This window comes from Xenopus tropicalis, chromosome 3 (assembly GCF_000004195.4).
Source record: "Xenopus tropicalis strain Nigerian chromosome 3, UCB_Xtro_10.0, whole genome shotgun sequence".
NCBI classification, from domain to species: domain Eukaryota; kingdom Metazoa; phylum Chordata; class Amphibia; order Anura; family Pipidae; genus Xenopus; species Xenopus tropicalis.
The window spans coordinates 101,840,091-101,858,126 of record NC_030679.2 but is presented as its reverse complement, the minus strand read 5'-3'; the positions used below and the strand labels follow the sequence as shown (position 1 = coordinate 101,858,126).

General features: G+C 37.1%; 1 protein-coding gene across 2 annotated transcripts in view; it reads right to left on the bottom strand.

Moving 5' to 3' along the window:
* Positions 1–275: 275 nt before the first annotated feature.
* The window catches only part of fam214a (family with sequence similarity 214 member A), a 29,073-nt gene continuing 11,312 nt past the window's right edge, over positions 276–18,036 (bottom strand). For both annotated transcript variants that reach the window (NM_001015702.1, XM_012958953.3), the window contains 11 exon segments: positions 276–843; positions 3,146–3,342; positions 3,474–3,542; positions 4,454–4,612; positions 4,986–5,091; positions 5,547–5,626; positions 7,370–7,486; positions 10,155–11,583; positions 12,524–12,649; positions 13,700–13,902; positions 15,036–15,220. In NM_001015702.1, coding sequence (NP_001015702.1) covers positions 690–843; positions 3,146–3,342; positions 3,474–3,542; positions 4,454–4,612; positions 4,986–5,091; positions 5,547–5,626; positions 7,370–7,486; positions 10,155–11,583; positions 12,524–12,649; positions 13,700–13,902; positions 15,036–15,220 — 2,825 coding nt within the window. In that variant the 3' untranslated portion in view covers positions 276–689.

Below are 18,036 nucleotides of genomic sequence, written 5' to 3'. Positions count from 1 at the left end.
CTGTAGCATCAGCTTCTAGGACGTGCATTTTTTGCTTTTTAATTTCCAACAGCTCCTAAAAAATATGGCATTTCTAGCCATATTGATTTTTAGGGTTTAGCTCTCTTTCAAAGTTGATTATAATGCAGAAATACATTTCAAACCTATATAAGATAATAGCTGGGTTAAACCTATTTGATGCAAACTTACAAAAGTTCACATTCACCTCTTATGAAGTTTAAGGGGTCAAAACATTAGTTGTTGCATGTTAGCAATCGTCAGAAATACAGACACACTTGATTAGAGACTTGAATATATTTTAGATTTCAATATTACTGTCAAAAATACATTGTATAATTTTACATAGGCTTTGTGCTACATTAGAACACTGAGGCAAACAATCACTTGTGTAGTAAATGAAACATTAAATATTAAATAAAGAAAATAAAATAAAAATGTGTAAACACTAAACTAACAGGAAGAATTGATAATGCAGCACACAACCAATCAAGTGGTATTACATAGTAGAAAAAAAATGGATTAGGACTTTTTATTTCCAGTCTACATTAAATACAATGAAGTTCATTTAAGAAAATGTCTGGAGCTGGTCCATTGTTGTAGGAGTTACTTTCTCAGGCCACAGTCTCAGCTTATCTCTGTACAAGCCAGTTTTATTCTAGAGCCAAAAGATTCTCTCTTCTGCCATTCCATCAGCATCTGGGTGAATACTGAGGGTTTGTTGGTGTTTCTATGTAAGATTTCAACTCATATGCTGCACCGCTGTCAACTTCCATTGACTTTCGGGAGAAGAGAAGTCTTACGTCTCTGTGGAGGTAGATCTTGCCAGACTTGGAACTCTGGAACCTAATTGTGTTAAAAAATAATCTCAGTTATAGAGTACAACAAATAAATCCTTAAATATAGATCACTAAAACATATAAAGAACTTCTTCTTATAAATGCATATTTTTTTCCCATTGTATAGTTTACTCTACCTTCTATAAAGGGTTTTCATTGAAGATTCTCACATTTTCTGGTTCCTTACCAATTACTTGACGTCATTGTAGCCAGTTGTGTTATAATAAGAGAGCAAGTTAGTAAATGGTGCATGGCCCGACAGGCTAAGGAGATTCATGGCATCACTGGGGAGTTGCCAGTGAAAAGTGGATAAACAGGAAACTTGCAGAAAAGCAACAACATTGAATAATCTTGCAAGTTTGCTTATAGCCTGGAAAGAGACACCACAGACCAAACAGAGCAAATGAAATAACCCCAATAGGTAATTATATGCTCAATCATTATAAAGCCTAAGGGCTCTGGCACACGTTGAGATTAGTCGCCCGCGGCAAAACTCCCTGTTCGCGGGCTACTAATCTCCCCGAGTTGCCTACCCCTGCCATCCCACCGGCGAACAAGTAAGTTGCCGGCGGGATGGCAGACGCGGCGGGGTGATTTTGGGAAATCGCCGAAAAAGACTCACGAGTCTTTTTCAGCGATTTACGCGAAATCGCGCCACCGCGTCTGCCATCCCGCCGACGACTTACATGTTCGCCGGTGGGATGGCAGGGGTAGGCAACTCGGGGAGATTAGTCGCCCGCGAACAGGGAGTTTTTCCGCGGGCGACTAATCTCCCCGTGTGCCAGAGCCCTAAAAGAACTTCACATGTCAGATAAATGAATTACAGTATTAGCTCTGCTTCCTGGTCATAGATAAGAGTTTTGATGACTTCTCATAAGGAAGTCCCTGCACGGCCTGAAATTCTGGTTAATATGGTAACTTGAAAAATAATTAATGTGTACTAAAGAGGATCTAAAGGTCAGTTCATAAATGGTATTATGTAGTATAAAAAATAAACGTGTGTATTTGTGCAGCTGTGACAGCTACTGTTATATCTGGAATATAAGGTATAATATATATTAGGTATAACACTACTGTTTTTCACTGATACTATTCTGTTTCTGATATTATTGCCAAAAAAACACACTGTTTTATAAGCAGAAAACAGTCCATCTAGTTGGTCCGTTAAAAGCTTTTTCTGGTTTGTGTTTAAGCACTTAATATTGCTTTGTATATCTGTTAAATGTATAAATTAATTTACTGAACTAGAGAGACTACCTTATTAAAGGATAATTAAAGTTAATAATAAAAAAAAAACACACAAAAGAATCTTTTTCAATTAGGCTTTAAAAGGTCCTATGTAATATACAACTTACTTCACACACACACACACACACACACACACACACACACTTCTTCATTAACCTCACAATTCATGATAAAATTGCTATTGATTTTTTTTTTATTATGATTAAAATATCATTCAACAAGTGATTTACATAGCAAATTAAAATAGTTTAACGCCAAATAGAACAAAGGATAATCGTTTATGTTGCAAAAAAGGCCTTACAATTTCTTAACAATACGCATTTCTAAATAGAATAAATAATAGCCAATTTAATGAAAAATTAGAAAATAAATAAATAAATAATAGGTGGGTTTGCCTATATAACTGACAATCTGTAGTAAATCAAACGTCTACAGGTACTTCATAGATAAAAAAATGGAAACTGCATTTTCCCTTATACAGTAGAAACCAAATTCTAAATTTTTCAGGGGACTAGAAAAAAAAAAAATGGTGGGATAACAAAGTATAAAAATTAAGGAAAACCGATGCAAACAATGGGAGAAGGTCTGGTCTAGATGGAACTACTATATAACCAGCACAAGGGCATACCCCATACAGGATTAACCCTTTTACCTGACCCACAACCAACTCTCCCCCTCTCCCCCAAGGGACCCAAATTCCCCCCCATGTTTCTTCCTCCCCCCATTTATTTTTTCTTTTTATGACTGGCAATTACAACAGTTATTTCTAAACTAATCTAATTACTACCAACTCAAGATAACCTAGTCCACCTGATCAATGAGGAATGTTGATAAACAGGCCTGCCATGTACTTTGAGATATGGTCAACTCAGTTGAATCATCTGATTGTACTGTAACATTGCTACTACTGACCTTTTGAATGCCTGTTATAATTACGGTGTATAAAACACCAATAAAAATCTAAGTTACAAAAAAAAAAAAAAAAATTAAGGAAAACTTATAATCAGGAAACATAAAACTGAGGTTTTACTGGATTACCAATAAAGAAAGGGGCAAAATACCTCAGGTGAATGAGGTAGCGTAACGTCCTGTCTTCAGCCTTCAGACCATTCTCAGTGACTGCTCCCTTGGTTTCTCGCCTTACGGGAACAGAAAACGTCCTCTGCCGCAGGAATGTCTGGTGGTTGGCTGGCATGTCTCTCAGGTCATATTTCACAACAAACATCTTCACCACAGTTTTGTTTGGATTGAATAAGGTCTGAGAAGAATATATTAAAAAATTTAGTGACTTCAACAAAGGAAACATCAGAACAAAATCCCAGTAAATAGTCTCCTAAATATAAATGAGTAGGTAGTCACTCTCAAGTCTCTATAAAGAAATGTACCTACCACTTGTATGGTTCCAGAAGGAGGTATGCGATAACCTCTCTTGCCAAGAGACTCCAGTGTTATATTACCCTAATATTGAAAGAGATATATATGTGTGTAATGTATATATATGCACTCATTTAATGAACATTTACATACAAAATATAATTATTAATACCAGGACTTCTGTATGGATCCAGTGAAGCTTAAGCCTTTTTTTTTTTTTTTTTTTTTTTTTTTAAAGCAGGGATCTGTCCCCAGACAGAAATGGCATTATCTGGGCTGGGATATACGTTCCCTAGTTTTGGGAGATAAGTGTCAGAAATGCTAAAATTATTTATATTTTATTAGGAAAAAATGTAAACTAGAATTTATATCTGAGGTCAAATTATTTCAATATGTCATAAATTAGCAATTTATGTGTATAAGTATACTGCAGTATTTGACATTCTTTGGTTATCTGTTTAGCAGGAGAGCTAATTTTATATTTAAGCTTAAACTATACAGTTATATTTGGTTTATAATTGAAGTCTATTTATATTACACAGGCTAATCTAAACTGAATTTTTAAAAAATATTTACATGTAAAGAATTATTACACCCCATTTGACATTACAGCACACATTTTAATGCAAAATTAATGAATTAGTATACATAGTGCTATTTAAATAAAGAAATACATACATAAATACATACATATACAAAAGCATACCTTCATTTTTCTCTGCAGAAAAAGAGCGCTGTATTTAGTAACTTAATGTATACCTTATAAACTGGTACGTGCTAATAATATGCAAAGTCTACACAGACTTTACATAAAGCTGTACAGCTGTACTGTATAAAGTTAGACAATGGGTCAATCATACACTAAACAGGTGCTAATGTCTGACAAGCATGCTTATGGCATCTGCTGACTTCTAGATAGCCAACATCAGTGTAACCAACTAAAGATTTTAGTTATATCGTTTATAGTCATTTACAGTTGACTGTGAGAGCCTTACCATGTATGGTGAGGGAGCATTGTCATCTGAAACACTATAGAAAGACACTTTGACAGGCAGGGTCATGTGTGTCGGACAGAATATTCCACTTGCTCCAACTTCTGCTGTAAAACCCTCAACTACACCCAGTGGCTCAAAGCGATAATTCAGCACAGATTCCTGGAAAGAACACAGAGATTAATCAATATTTATACATTTTCTTTGAGCTAATAAAGAGACACAGTAGCACACAATGTAACAGGACATTTTATCATGTGTATCCTTGCACTCCGTTTGCATCAGACAAAACACCTGCAAGGACACACAGACTGCATTGTACATATTTCTAACTATTTTTGATTTATAAGGTCATGTAAGATTCAAAAATCAACAGCAATAAATACATGAACTTGGAGCAACTTTAGTCAACTTTTTAAATCTCATTTTGCTGTTAGTCCAGCTTTGATTTCATACACAAGGCAAAAAAAATGCCCATATATTTACATTTTTAATCTTAAACATAAAATGAGAATAAAAATCAATTAGAGATTACCTCAAAGTTCCCCAGTAGGCTGAGGCATGGGGCAGGTGGTGCACTGGAGCTGAGCTGTTTGTTTGTGGCTACGGTGTCTTCATCTGTGAACCCATTTACATGCTGTCTGTTAAAGGGAAAGTGTACCTGTTTATTATGTACTCTTGGGTTATGTAGATAGCTTCACTTCTTAAAAATGTATATTTAATATAAACAATGTATCATCATTCACAAACGGTTTCAAATATCAACAATATATTCAAGAGACACAAGATTTACTTTTTCTATTCGATAAAACGGCATCAAAGATACTAAAATATAAAAGTTGCAAATAAATTCTTCCACGGTTATGAAAAGGTGCTGAAACATTCATTGTTATACGGTGCTAGCATAAGATTATTATCCTTTACATTACTAAATTCTGAAATATTCACATGAAAATGCTGAAAAGCAAAGCCTTATATTACCAGCTCCCATTGGCGCTTCTGCCAATGTAGCAGAACATTTCCTAGTTCTATGAAAATGTTTTTCTCACTAAACAGGGCAAAATCATTTGACAAACATTTGTAAAAGAAGAAATACCTCTGTGTGGATAAACCTTTAAGTTTCAGTAATGAATTGTCCAGATCAAAATACCCTGACTGTGTTTTTCTTTGTGGAACCTAGGCAAAATAACAAAATGCTTTCATCCTTTAAAATTCTTGCACAAGCAAACAGCCAAAATACATTGTGAATAAATACATGGTTGTTAGAGTACAATATTACAGTACAATAGGATAGTGTCCCCACTCAAGGTATAATGTGCAAATAGGCATATCAGGAATATTGCTCAACTTAAATTTTTTTAAGCATCCATTTTGCAGAAACACAGTGATAACAGTGAAAGTATGGCATGTAACTGTTTATTGTTTGCAGCAAGCACAATCATAAGAATTTGTAGGTTCCCTTTCTATCCTGCCTCCCTGAGTAAGGTGCAGGTGTTTGGTATCCATGTATTGTAAACTGATAAATTAGGAATTTTTCCCCATTTAAAGACTAAGGGGCCCATTTATCAAAGTACGATCGCTTCCAAATACAAAAAAATAGTACTATGCGTATTTTTTGCAACTTTTCCATATTTTGAGACAAAAAGTGCAACAAAATCATATTTGTCGCGACAAAAGTTTCAGATTCATTCAAGCTTCAGTATCGTGACTTTCCTTTGGCCAGGTTGGAGCTGCAGAGTACACAGGAAAAAACAGCAGGCAGGCAATTCTCGTATCCACAATGCATCAGAAAGTCAAAAGAAGCAGCTAGTAGTATTCATAAAAAAAGTTCATAGTTTATTTAATCCATAAAGAGTGCCATGAGAGGCTTTCAAAAACATGCACAGAAGGATCAAAGTCAGAAAGGTTTTCCCGCTGTTTACGATCATTCGGATACGAAAATTTTCTGACCTTCGGATCGCCAATATGATATTATCATGACTAATATGATTTTTTCATAACCATTTTCATGACATTTCCGATTATCAGAAATTATCGTATCTAATCCAAATTTTACCCATTTGGAATTCAAAATCGTACTTTGAATCAGCCCCAAATAGTGAACCTACTGAGGAAGAGGTGGAAATGTATGGAGTTTGTAAAGAGTACAAAATACATGGCAATGAGTGGATAAGTATTCATTTTAATATAGAACACCCACTTAGATGAGAAAATCTGCCGTACTACTATTTTAACAGACAGCTTGCCAACCCACATTTAGTTTTGTCAGCTACAGTAGAATATTTTGCTAGCCGATGCAATGTGGCTGCTGACTCATCCCCTATCCTGTAGCAATACTGAAAGGCTAAATGTGTTACCCATTCAGCATTCAGTGTGCCACTTCTGCTACTAGCAAAAGGCTACAGTATTTAGCGTCATACAGTGCTGCCACATGGCAGTCACAGTTACAGTGATACTGCTTTTCTATTGGATCACTGATTTATATTGGTACAGATATACCCAGAATCAGTTAGTTTGTAAGACATATTGTTTAATAATATTTGTGCCCCCTTGTGCTTACCAGACATAGGGTCAATTGAAGATTGAACTATTTTTTTTTTCTTTAAAGGTTCTTGGACACTTATGAGAAAGCTTGGACTGTAGAAGACCACGTGGAGTACTTGAGCCTGCATATATCCCAGACATAGCCAGAGTCAAGAAGATATAGATAACATATTAGGGATATCCCTCTTTGACTGACAGTCTTTTTCCATGGGGGGGGGGGGGCAGGAGTATCGGAGTATCTTGGAATAAATTGGAAGGACATTGATATCGAAGGCAACTAAACCCTGGCATGTATCATTCAAAAAAATGAATAACCACCATCAGTAAAAAAAATAAATAAAACGGTTTGTACCACTAATGAAATATCCAACTTACAGGACTTGAGAGTAAAGGTAATCCAGTGCGGGGGTGAAAGGCCTTGGTTGAAATTCCATCTAGAGACCGAAAAGTCTGCTTTTTCCAAGTACAAGAATGTCTTAGTTGTATTGGTTTCTGCAAAATTCAACAACATACTGTTATTTATTTAATACCTAAAATAGTATTAACTATTAGTCTGTTTCTATAAAATTACTCCTTGTCACAAAATTTTCGTTAAAGGATTCGTAACACCACAAAATAAGTATTTCATATCCAATTAAATATAATGCTCTATTACACTGTAGTGGTAAAAATGGCACATGCTTCAGAAACACTATATAACTTATATAAACATAATGCTGTGCAGCCATAAAGGCAGCCATTCAAGTTGAATAGGACAAAACCCCCCCACAGAAAATAACAAATATACTGCCTCAAATCCAGTGGATTTAGTTTTCAATGCCATAGCAAAAAAAGCTGTTGCTGCCCACTATCATGAATATAATTTGCCTGTCACTGCATAGGATGGATTTGTGCCAGAAAACACTCAAGTTTATTTTCTGTATGAAATCCATTCATGTCCGTTTTTTTACACACAGGCAGCAGGAGGCGGAATTGCCGTTCTCCTGGCAAAAACAAAAAACGCCATTAGCCTTACACAGGCAGAGTAACAGGGCTTAAATGTCATGCATGGCTCTTTACAGGACTATAAATGAAAAATTCTCATATAAAATATGACAATTCTTGGCAAAAAAAAAATAGTTAACTTCTTGAAGTTATTGGTCCTTTAAATAACAATTAAAACGATTTAACCATGTCATATAATTACTTGTGTGAAAGAAAGCATGACAGTGCCAGCAGTCTGAAAAAAATAATAGCACTTCAGTGGCTTTTATTAGTGCTCTAAAGCACAAGAGATGAGCAGAAGGCTACCATACAGCCAAACATGGCCATGTTTTCTTGTTCTGTCTGTTTGTTCTTACAGCCTGTATAATGGCAGCTGTGGCTCTTTCCTTTCTCATCTGCTGATGCAAAATGCAAGGACAATGTGCATGGGCAGATAAAAAACTAGATTTGAACAGATCAACTGCAATCCATGACGATGGTAGGACAGACTACAAAATAGCCCCAACATACATGCCTATAGGCAGTATAGCCCACCAAACCTAAGCAAGAATGGCAAGCTTTAAGCAACACTGACACATTCCAAAGATGTGTGTCAGCAGTGGTCTAACTACCATACAGCATATTGCAGCCACAGAGGGGCCTGGGCTGCAGGGTCTGCTGCATGGTAGACAGTTTCGGCATGGCAAAAGAAGTGGGCAGCCAGGGTGGGGAGAAAGATGCACGCCGGGCCCTTCGTTTGTATACTGTTACATTGCTCTGTGTCAGCCCTAGCCCAGTGCAACCAAAGGAAATAGTTCTGCTTCTTCAGCTCTTCGGCCCCTTCCTGAAGAGCAGGTATCATTGTTATGGGGCCGGCTTGGGGTACTTTTTTGGCAGAAAGCTGTTGGTGTCTCCACAATTTTAGTAATACTGACATGTTTTATGGATTTTTATAGGGAGGTGTAAGTATCAGTTGATATGATAACCACATCAACATTTTGGGAACGTTACTCAGTGTAGTATTATGGGGGAGGAAAACTGGGAAACAACCAACTGGCTACTCTGTGGGAAAGCTCTGACTGGGAATCAAAATAGGTGCTGGCATTTCAAGTACACAGAGGCCCAAACAGCCCCCCACCAGCCCAATAAATAGTGACTGCCTATGGCACCTTACAGAAGCCCCACTGCCATTTGTCAGATCCCACAGATTACCAATATGGGCCCTTCTACCAGTGTATTTCAGCCAGTACAGAAACACTTTTCTCCACAGGCAAGCTGTCATTCACATTATTAGAATCTACCTGTCATCACTGACAACAGTTTAAAACCTGAAAACACACATTTAGGAACTTCAGTGCTGAAAACCTCCTATCACTGCCAGTGACAGCCATTTTCTATTTATGCCAATAACAAGTGACAGAGAGGTATTATGTGTGTCTGTAACAGCGGAAACATGCTGAAAAAAGATGGGAAAAATTAACTGAGTTACTAAGTTACTGTACTTGGGCAAATCTGAATACATATGTTTAACACTAATAAAAAAAAAAAAAAGTAGATATTCCATATTCACACATAGAAGAGCTTCTGAAATTGTTCCACTCTCCCGGGAAAGCTTAAGACTATGGATGGGAACAAATATTAGTTGTTACGTATGCAATGAAAAATTGTTCAAGTAGATTAAATTAGAGTAAATTAAGTCTGCGAAGATATAAGGATATGAAGATATTTTGTAGCTCTCTAAATTCTTTATATCATTCTCTGCAGTTTGGTGAGGCTGTACTTGTGAATACTAGCAAGTAAACAAATCTTTTGTAAACATTTTGTATTCTAATTGTAAAGTTCTGCAGAATACAAATATCATAACCATCTTTTGGCTAATTATTAAAAATCTGCACATCAAAGACAAATTTGTTCCTGAGAACTACAGGTCCCTGCATCTCTCCCTTTCCCTACCAGCCTGTGAGGGTATAGTGGTGCAACATCTGCAGCACAATGGGTTGCCTGACTTTGATCTAAGAAATCAAAGATTCCTCATCATATTCTGTACATTAGAGCCAGGAAGCAATAACATCAGGCACTGTACAGATAAGTCACAGGAAAAGCTGGAACCTTTCAATGTAATCAATCCATGAATTATTTAAAAGTGGGCCTTGGTAGAACATGCATTTCAAGTGCCATTCCCCCCAAAAATACGTACTTGTTCTGTGTTCTTCAAACTCTCAGATCTTTGTAAACAGTTCCCATTACACTTTCTTTGCCCTTGTGCCAAGCAGTCACAGTTTGTTGGGTCTTCATTCTCATCATGCACGCTTTTCAGTTTATCCTGGGGTTCTTTGTACTGGATATTATCTCTGTCCTTATTAATACAATTTTCAATGCTAAGGAGCTGATTGCTGTGGTCAGATTTTCTTGTTTCTCTGCATGTAGTCTCTTGTGCTTGTCCATTCCTGTGACCTACTTTTTGTGAACAAATTTTAGGGTTATCTTTCTGTGGTTTATGAAAGGAATCAGTGCAGCTCTTATCCTCTGGAACAATTTGTGTGTTGGTGCAAAGCCTGTCATTTGTATTGCAGGAGTTAGATAACTGATTACCAGTCCTGGTAGATATTTCACCATGTTCACTCTGTTTAATATCTCTTTTTTCTGGTAATTTGTTAATATTTTCATTATTAGACGATGGAACTGTCGACTGACCAGAAGACTGAAACGGGTTGCAGAAATGTTCATTGGATTCAAAAAGGATAAGTTTCCGTCTGGCTTGTGGGTTTGGTGAGGTATGAAATTCAAGGATAGGCCGTGAGGAATTGATAGGAGTATCAGGTGCTTTTTTAAGGTTACTTATTTGGTTACCTGTGGATAGAGTCAAAGCTAAAGTAGATGTACATATGGGTGGGCTTTCTTTGTTTTTCTTTTGGAATTTTTCATCTTCAGATGAGTTCTTAATCTTGCCATTAATGGAGCTTAATTCATTTATTATAGAATGGCTGTTTATTTGTGATGATGTTTGATCACACTGTAACAGATGCTGTGCAATCCTTGCTATGACCTCCTGACGTTCTTGAATTAAAGATCCTATCAAGGGATTGGTTTCTACGGTTTGGCTAGCTTGGGGACTGCATGGCACTCCAACCAAAGAAAATGATTTAAAATTTCTAACAGGTTCTTGTGGTGCTGCCTTATAGTTACCAGTCATGCTGAAACACTGATGTTTTGATGGTGGTGTTCCTATACTGTATCCTTTATCAACAGTAGAAAGCAGCTTGGAGTTTCTAACAGGCAGACTAAGATCTGTGCTAACATTTGTCCTTGCATGCAGTAAGCCTTCGGGCCCAACACTCCATGACGGCTTGGTGAAGGCATGCTGAGAAACAGGAGCACTATTCTGATCATTATCCTGGGAATTGTGTGGCTGGGTAACACTGTGCTCACGCGGTAGGATTTTCTTTTCGTAAAAGCCAAGATTGCTGTGAATGCTGCAGTTCAACACTGGATAACTGGATTGTCTTGGCAAAGACTGTACGCTGACTTTCAAGGCCACATTGTGAGATACGTTGGGTACAGGGAACACATGTTCAGTTGGAGAATGGGAAAAATTTAATTTGAGCTCTTCATCAGCTGCACTTACACTGTAAAAAATAAATAAATTGATGGGTAATGTAAACACATTTTAACAAATGTTTTCATTCACTCCTGAGGATTTGGTGTGTTGCAGGAAACATGTTCAAATATTAGGGCTTATTTACCGATAGTTATGTACCAGAGCAGAAACTGATTCTGTACTGAAAATTAGGCACTATAATTATACTTAATCCAACTATACCCCAAAAAATAATCTTGACAGCCAAAATAGTTATACTAGCTTAGGAGCAGGAGCATATTGGTTCTCTCCAACTACCTACAAAACTCTGGTGAAGAGAAACTGACCTTAAACATGGAGGCACATTTATCAACATTCTAATTTGAGTGGTTTTAGAGTTTTTTTTTTTTTTTTTTATTTAAACCACAAATAAACATATTTCCACTAAAACCACAAATGTCTAGTCATTTCTTAAAAGATCTGCTTATAAAAGACACTAATTAAGATGCGGAATGAAAAGAAAACCTTGAATTTTCTTGCGCTTACCAACAAAAAAATCCCAGAAAACCTCTAAAACCACAAATTAAACATAGAATGTTATAATTTGCATAGGTAAACTCCCATTGACAGAAATTCTACATGACCTTGACAGCTTTTGGATGGTGTATTTTACATTCGCAGTTTTTGAAGTTTTAACACATAAATAACACATAAAAATTAGCTTTCTGATGTTCACCCAAAGAGGAACATAGCAACTAAAATGCTAGTGTGGGAAATGAGCCTTTAAGAAACCAGAAGGGGTAAAGGATAGATGGATCAGGGGGTATGGTATGAGGTCATTGTAAAAAAAAACAAAAAAAAACAAACTTTAATTTGAGCATTTTATATTAATTGGAACGTACACTTCAACAGGCACTTTTTTCTTGAAGCATAATACATGGTAACATGGTTTCTCGCAAGCACACATGGTAATAGAGTTGCCAGCTTACCGGTAAAGAATGTTGCGTGGCACAGCTCCATGGGACACACTAAGCCAGGCGCTCAGCTGAGAAAAGAAAACAAAGGAACGAACAGCCAAAAGTAGAGTCTTTTCTTCTATGAATCGATCTCCGCTTCTAAAAGGTGTAAAAGCAAGAAATAAATCAAAGTGTAAGGAAGCAAAAGATAAAACACACAAAAGACAGTCTTTAAACCTAGCTTTTCATGGAATAATTATTATATAATTAAATTTATAATTTTGCTTGCAAAGATTTTTTTAGCTTTCTTAGTCTTGCCTACTCAATTTCTTTCCCCAGTGTATTGTAAATATTTGTCGTCATCTCTAAAATAGTGTAAAATCATTGATCTGCATTTTAACTAACCTTACTAGTATGTGAGAAAGATATTATGTTGAAAGCAAATTAGTAAACAAGCTCAGTGCTAGATACTGTACTAATCTGAATAGCGTCAGTGTTGGATCATGTGCTAATCTGCATAGTTTTAAAGTAGAATCCTGTACTAGTGAGAATAGTCAAGAATGTAAGCACATTTTTACTCAACCATGTCACTATAATTTTAGCATAGCCAACTGAATAAAATAGCATTCTCTTTATCAGTACCTAAAAATTGTATCTAGTACAGGTAAAGGGAAAATTGACTTATAGTACAACTCTCCATCTGCAACTTACAGCAGCAGCGTAAGAAGACCATATGTACTGGGTTTTGTAGGGGAGCAACAGCCAGCGAGTCACCAACTGGAGGTTTTGCCAACTGAATCACTTTAAAGTCGAGGCTCACCTTTAGCCCAATACTGTCTGGAAACCTATTATTCTGAAAAACTGCCTTGTTGTTTCCTATAGCGTCCTATTTAAACAAACAAATCTTTGGTACCTTTTGTAATCATTGTACCTGATGATAATTAAGATAGCATAAATCCATACAGATGGCAAAAAATAAATTTTTTAAATAAATATTTTTAGTAGCCTTAAGGTGCACTGTTCTAAATTACAGAAATACCCATATCTGGAAAACCCCAAGTCCCAAACATTCCATATAATAGATATACCTGTATGTATACGTATGTGGTATATATAGAAGTTTATGATGGAATAGTTATAAACAGGCTCCTACAATTGACAAACAAGATGTGCCATTAGCACACAGTTTACTTTAAGATGGAAACATACTGTCTGGGCACAGGCTCCAGAGTCCACCTCTCCAGCAGCAGGGCATCTTGCTTCAGTGCAGGATCATTTAAATCATTCCCGTCTGTGTTTGCTCCTTCATCACTATAGCAACAATCCGGTAACAGCATCACCTCAACCATGATGGGAATGTTATTTCTCCACAGAAAGGCAACTTCAGACCTAGTTTTTCTAGCTTCTCGGCACTGAAAGCCAAATGAAAAAAAGAGCTAGTACAACCAAGCAGTCCGATCTTTATAATATACATCAATACACAGTACCCCAATACTTCTCAGCAAGACAGCTGTGCATGTGATTTAAGTACCTCACAGGAACAAGATACTTATAGAAGACATAAATTACAGACAAATTTGTCAGGCATTTTGCTCCCAGGCAATTTTTTGGGCTTATGACAGTCCTTTAAGCCAAAACATTGGAGCACATTAATAAGCTAATGGGACCAGAGTGCTGTTGCTCATTGCAGTTTAACTGTTCAACCACTTGAACAGTCTACTACAAGTTAAAAAATAAAGGCAAAGATCAAACTATAGGCAACCACTGTGGTTACATGTTATTAAATTGGCTCAAAATATTAAATCAAGAATATTAAATCTTTCCCGAAAATACACGCCATACGCTCCTAACTGTGCCTACACCCGAATGAATGGAATATGCTCAGGTGCAGGCCTAAAAACGCGAGACTTTGCATATCTGCTACTTATGCCTGCACCAGAGTGTATTCCATTCATTCAGGTGCAGGCAAAGGTAGAAGCGTATGGTGCGTATTTTCAGCAAGCGTTTTTCGGCTTGCCAAAAATATACGCCATACGCATCGTGTGGCAGTAGCCTAAGGCCGATGGTACATGAGATTAGTCACCCTGCAATTAATCTGCTGGCAACTAACCTCCTCAAATGCTTTCCTACTGGTGAGAATGTAAATAGGTGGTAGGAAAACATACATTGCTTCAGCTTTCTGAAGCGGCCAAAATTTCCTCGCAAGGAAAGTTTGGGTGAAGTGACACTTATGTTTTCCAACTGGCGATTTGTTATTTTCCTTTACACCCCTTTTTGGGTGACTGCAATTTAAAAGCATTAAGTGTTTACTTAATACCTGTTACAGCACTGTAGCAGTATGGCCACTTACATTTACAAGTAAGCCTACTAAAAACAACAAAAAGAAAAAACTAATTAAAAAAAAAAAATAGCTTCATACAATTGACCACAGTGTAATATGCTCTGAACAGTGAGACGGCATAAGAGTTAAAAAATTCCTACTCAAACTGAGGCATACAAGGTTTATATGGATTCGCAGAAATGTGTCATGGCATGTTTAACTTACCTGTGCCAATTTATCACTGCATTCATGCTTATTGGGTGCAGGTTGGCTTAACTGTGCTGGAGGGCAATGGGGACCTTCTGTCCTGCCTTTGACAGAATGTTCTGGTGTTCGTCCTTCTGTAATCAGCAAAGCTAGGTATACCAGGAAATCCTCTGCTTCATATTCAAAAAACTCATCTAGGGAATCTAAAACAAAGGAATGGAAAGACTATAAGTTGCTGCATCAGGTACCTGAATACTGCAGTTTAGTGAACAACTGCTGATACAACTTGTTCCAGGACAGTCCTTGTATTCTCTCCTGGAACACTAAGGATTTAACCCTCTGTAGCCTGCATGTTTGCAATAGGGTTTTTTTTTAAAAAAAAAGTAGGATTACCTAAAAATTACCTTAGTGAGGACATTTGGTAAAATTAACAGCTTAAAGGACAAGAAAAATATACCATAATTTCTGTTTTTCATCTATGACATTAAAGCATTAGTAAAGTAGTAGAAGAGATAATTGTGTACACCCTGCACTGATACATGGGTGGAAGATAAAAAAAATTTTTAGGCTAATGCCCCAACAAATTTTACGTAACGCCGGGCCCTTTTCTACCAGAAATTCTTTTGTTGCTGGTGGAAAGGCTTTTCAGAGAGATTAGTTGCTCACCAGGGTCGGACTAGGGGGTGCAGGGCCCACCTGCCCAACACCCTCCCGCCCATGTGCGCGTACATCATACTTACCTTCGGAAAGTCGGAGGGGGGGTGCGATCAGCAGCCCAGGGGACTAATCTTTCCAAGGGGCATTAGCCTTACCTAAAACTTTCCCAATTGATATTAGCAGAAAAGCAGCATTTCATGGTCATTATTGCATTACGAACGTTCCTCTAAAACTAACTGAAGATGTAGCCTTTTTAGTTTAAACCCATAATTATGAATTTCATAGATTAAAAGGATAATATACTTAATCCCTGCAAACTGCAAGGAATGCAAAGACATAGAATAATTCATTATTTCACAGGAAATAAAATCTACCAATGTCTAATGTGCTAAATGAGTTGTTTTACAATGAGAAATATATTCATGAGCAAACTACAGAGAAGCCTTTGTTACTGTGCAAAGAATTAAGACAGCAGATGCATTATTCAGCTCCTGTTTTTGCTTTATTCTCTCAGTTCCAACACTTTTGTACAACAATGCAATTATCCATTGCATGCTTTGCACTATGCTGGCTTGGTGAAGTCCAATATCTCGAGCAGCAACCTTAGACTAGAACTAATATGATACTAGTAAATGGAAACAGGAGGAGAATCACAAAAGTCATTACAATTCGTAGATTGCTATTGCCTAAAATAACTGCAAATATAATTGTATGAATACAGTTTTATAAAACCATCTGCAAGCAGTTGGCAGAGCTGTGTGTATGTGACTGCATGCATTTGGAGCTTTGATAATATTACCCTGTGGCTTGTAAGAGAAGACGAGGGCTGCAGGACATGTATGAGACACACTGGCAAAAAAAGAACTCATTTGGGTTCATATTAATACGATCACCAGGGGCAGCCTTTCATTAAACTCTAAGCATGTTTGCTTGTAACACTGGGGTCCCAAGTTTGATTCCACCAAGGCACTATGTACAAGGAGTTTACATGTTCTCCCTGTGTCCAGCTAATCACTAACTTATATAACTTCAAAAACACAGAGGTAGATTAACTAGCTCCTTATAAGATTGACCATAGTGTGTGTGAATGCAATAGGGACCTTAGATTGTAAACTGCATCAAGGCAGGGAGTGTTGTGAGTAATGTATAATCTCACTTATGCAATGTGGAATATGTGGCACTATATAAAAGTATAATAACACTGCTGCCTTGCAGGGTTAGGGTCCTAAATTCAATTCCAAGCCACAGAGTATATTCTCTCTGGTCCACACAGACTTCTTCTGGATATGCTGGTTTCATCACAAATGCAAAAAACATACTAGTGCGTTATTAACTGGCTTTTGACCAAACTCATGTTGTGTGAATGTGATGGGAATGGGAATTTAGCTTATAAGCTCCATTGGGGAAAGCGACTGCTGCAAATGATGAACAATCTAAATACAAAAGTGCTATAAATTTTCTTGGCTTCAAGCTTCAATTTTTGCATGTGATTCAGAAAGGATTACGCTAATTACTGTAGGTAAAGATAACGGTCTATAGCTTGGATTGTTGGGCCAAAGTTTCAGTAAGCTGCAACTACTTTTAACTTCATGTCTGGACTGAGCTTCAAAACAGGAACTAAGTAGAGGCCCAATAAATAGACCGTCCATGGCATCTTACACAGCAGCCCTTTGGCATTTGACTAAATCTACAGATTGCCAGGCTGGGCCTGTCCAGCTTGATGCAGTCAAAAAAACACTAGTTTGTCCACCCTATAGCCAACTGTTTTGAATCATGTGATAAGACAAAACAACAAAAAACACACACACACACACACACAATTATAGATCAATGCAACCATTTCAGCTAGAAGGTGTTGACCCACTAACTGCTTAAGTGTCAAATGTTCTACTAACGCACAACATAGTATATCAATACTGTTCTGATAAGCTTACGAGGACACAGAGTTCAGTCTGTAAACAGAAGGAACTTGAGAGCTGAACACTAGTACATGGCTAATTATATGTAGATGTTATACCAAGGCCTGCACTGCTGACCTCTACGGACCCACAATCCCCACTGGCTACACAAAAATATTTCTAACAAAAGACCCATTTATTAATAACTTTCTTGTGCTAAAATGGGTAAACAAGAAGGCTGCTATTGGATATTGACAGAAAAGCTTATTTTATTAAGCGTCACATTGCAAGTTACACATCATACGTCACACATGAAGCCCACACAATAACAGAGCAACACACTTGCAGAGAATAAACAGACATGCAAATAGTCCCTTGTGTGGTTAGGAAGATTAATCTACCCTGTTTATCTTCAATCACCTTATTCCAATATCAGCTGCTTTTTTATAAACATACATGTATTT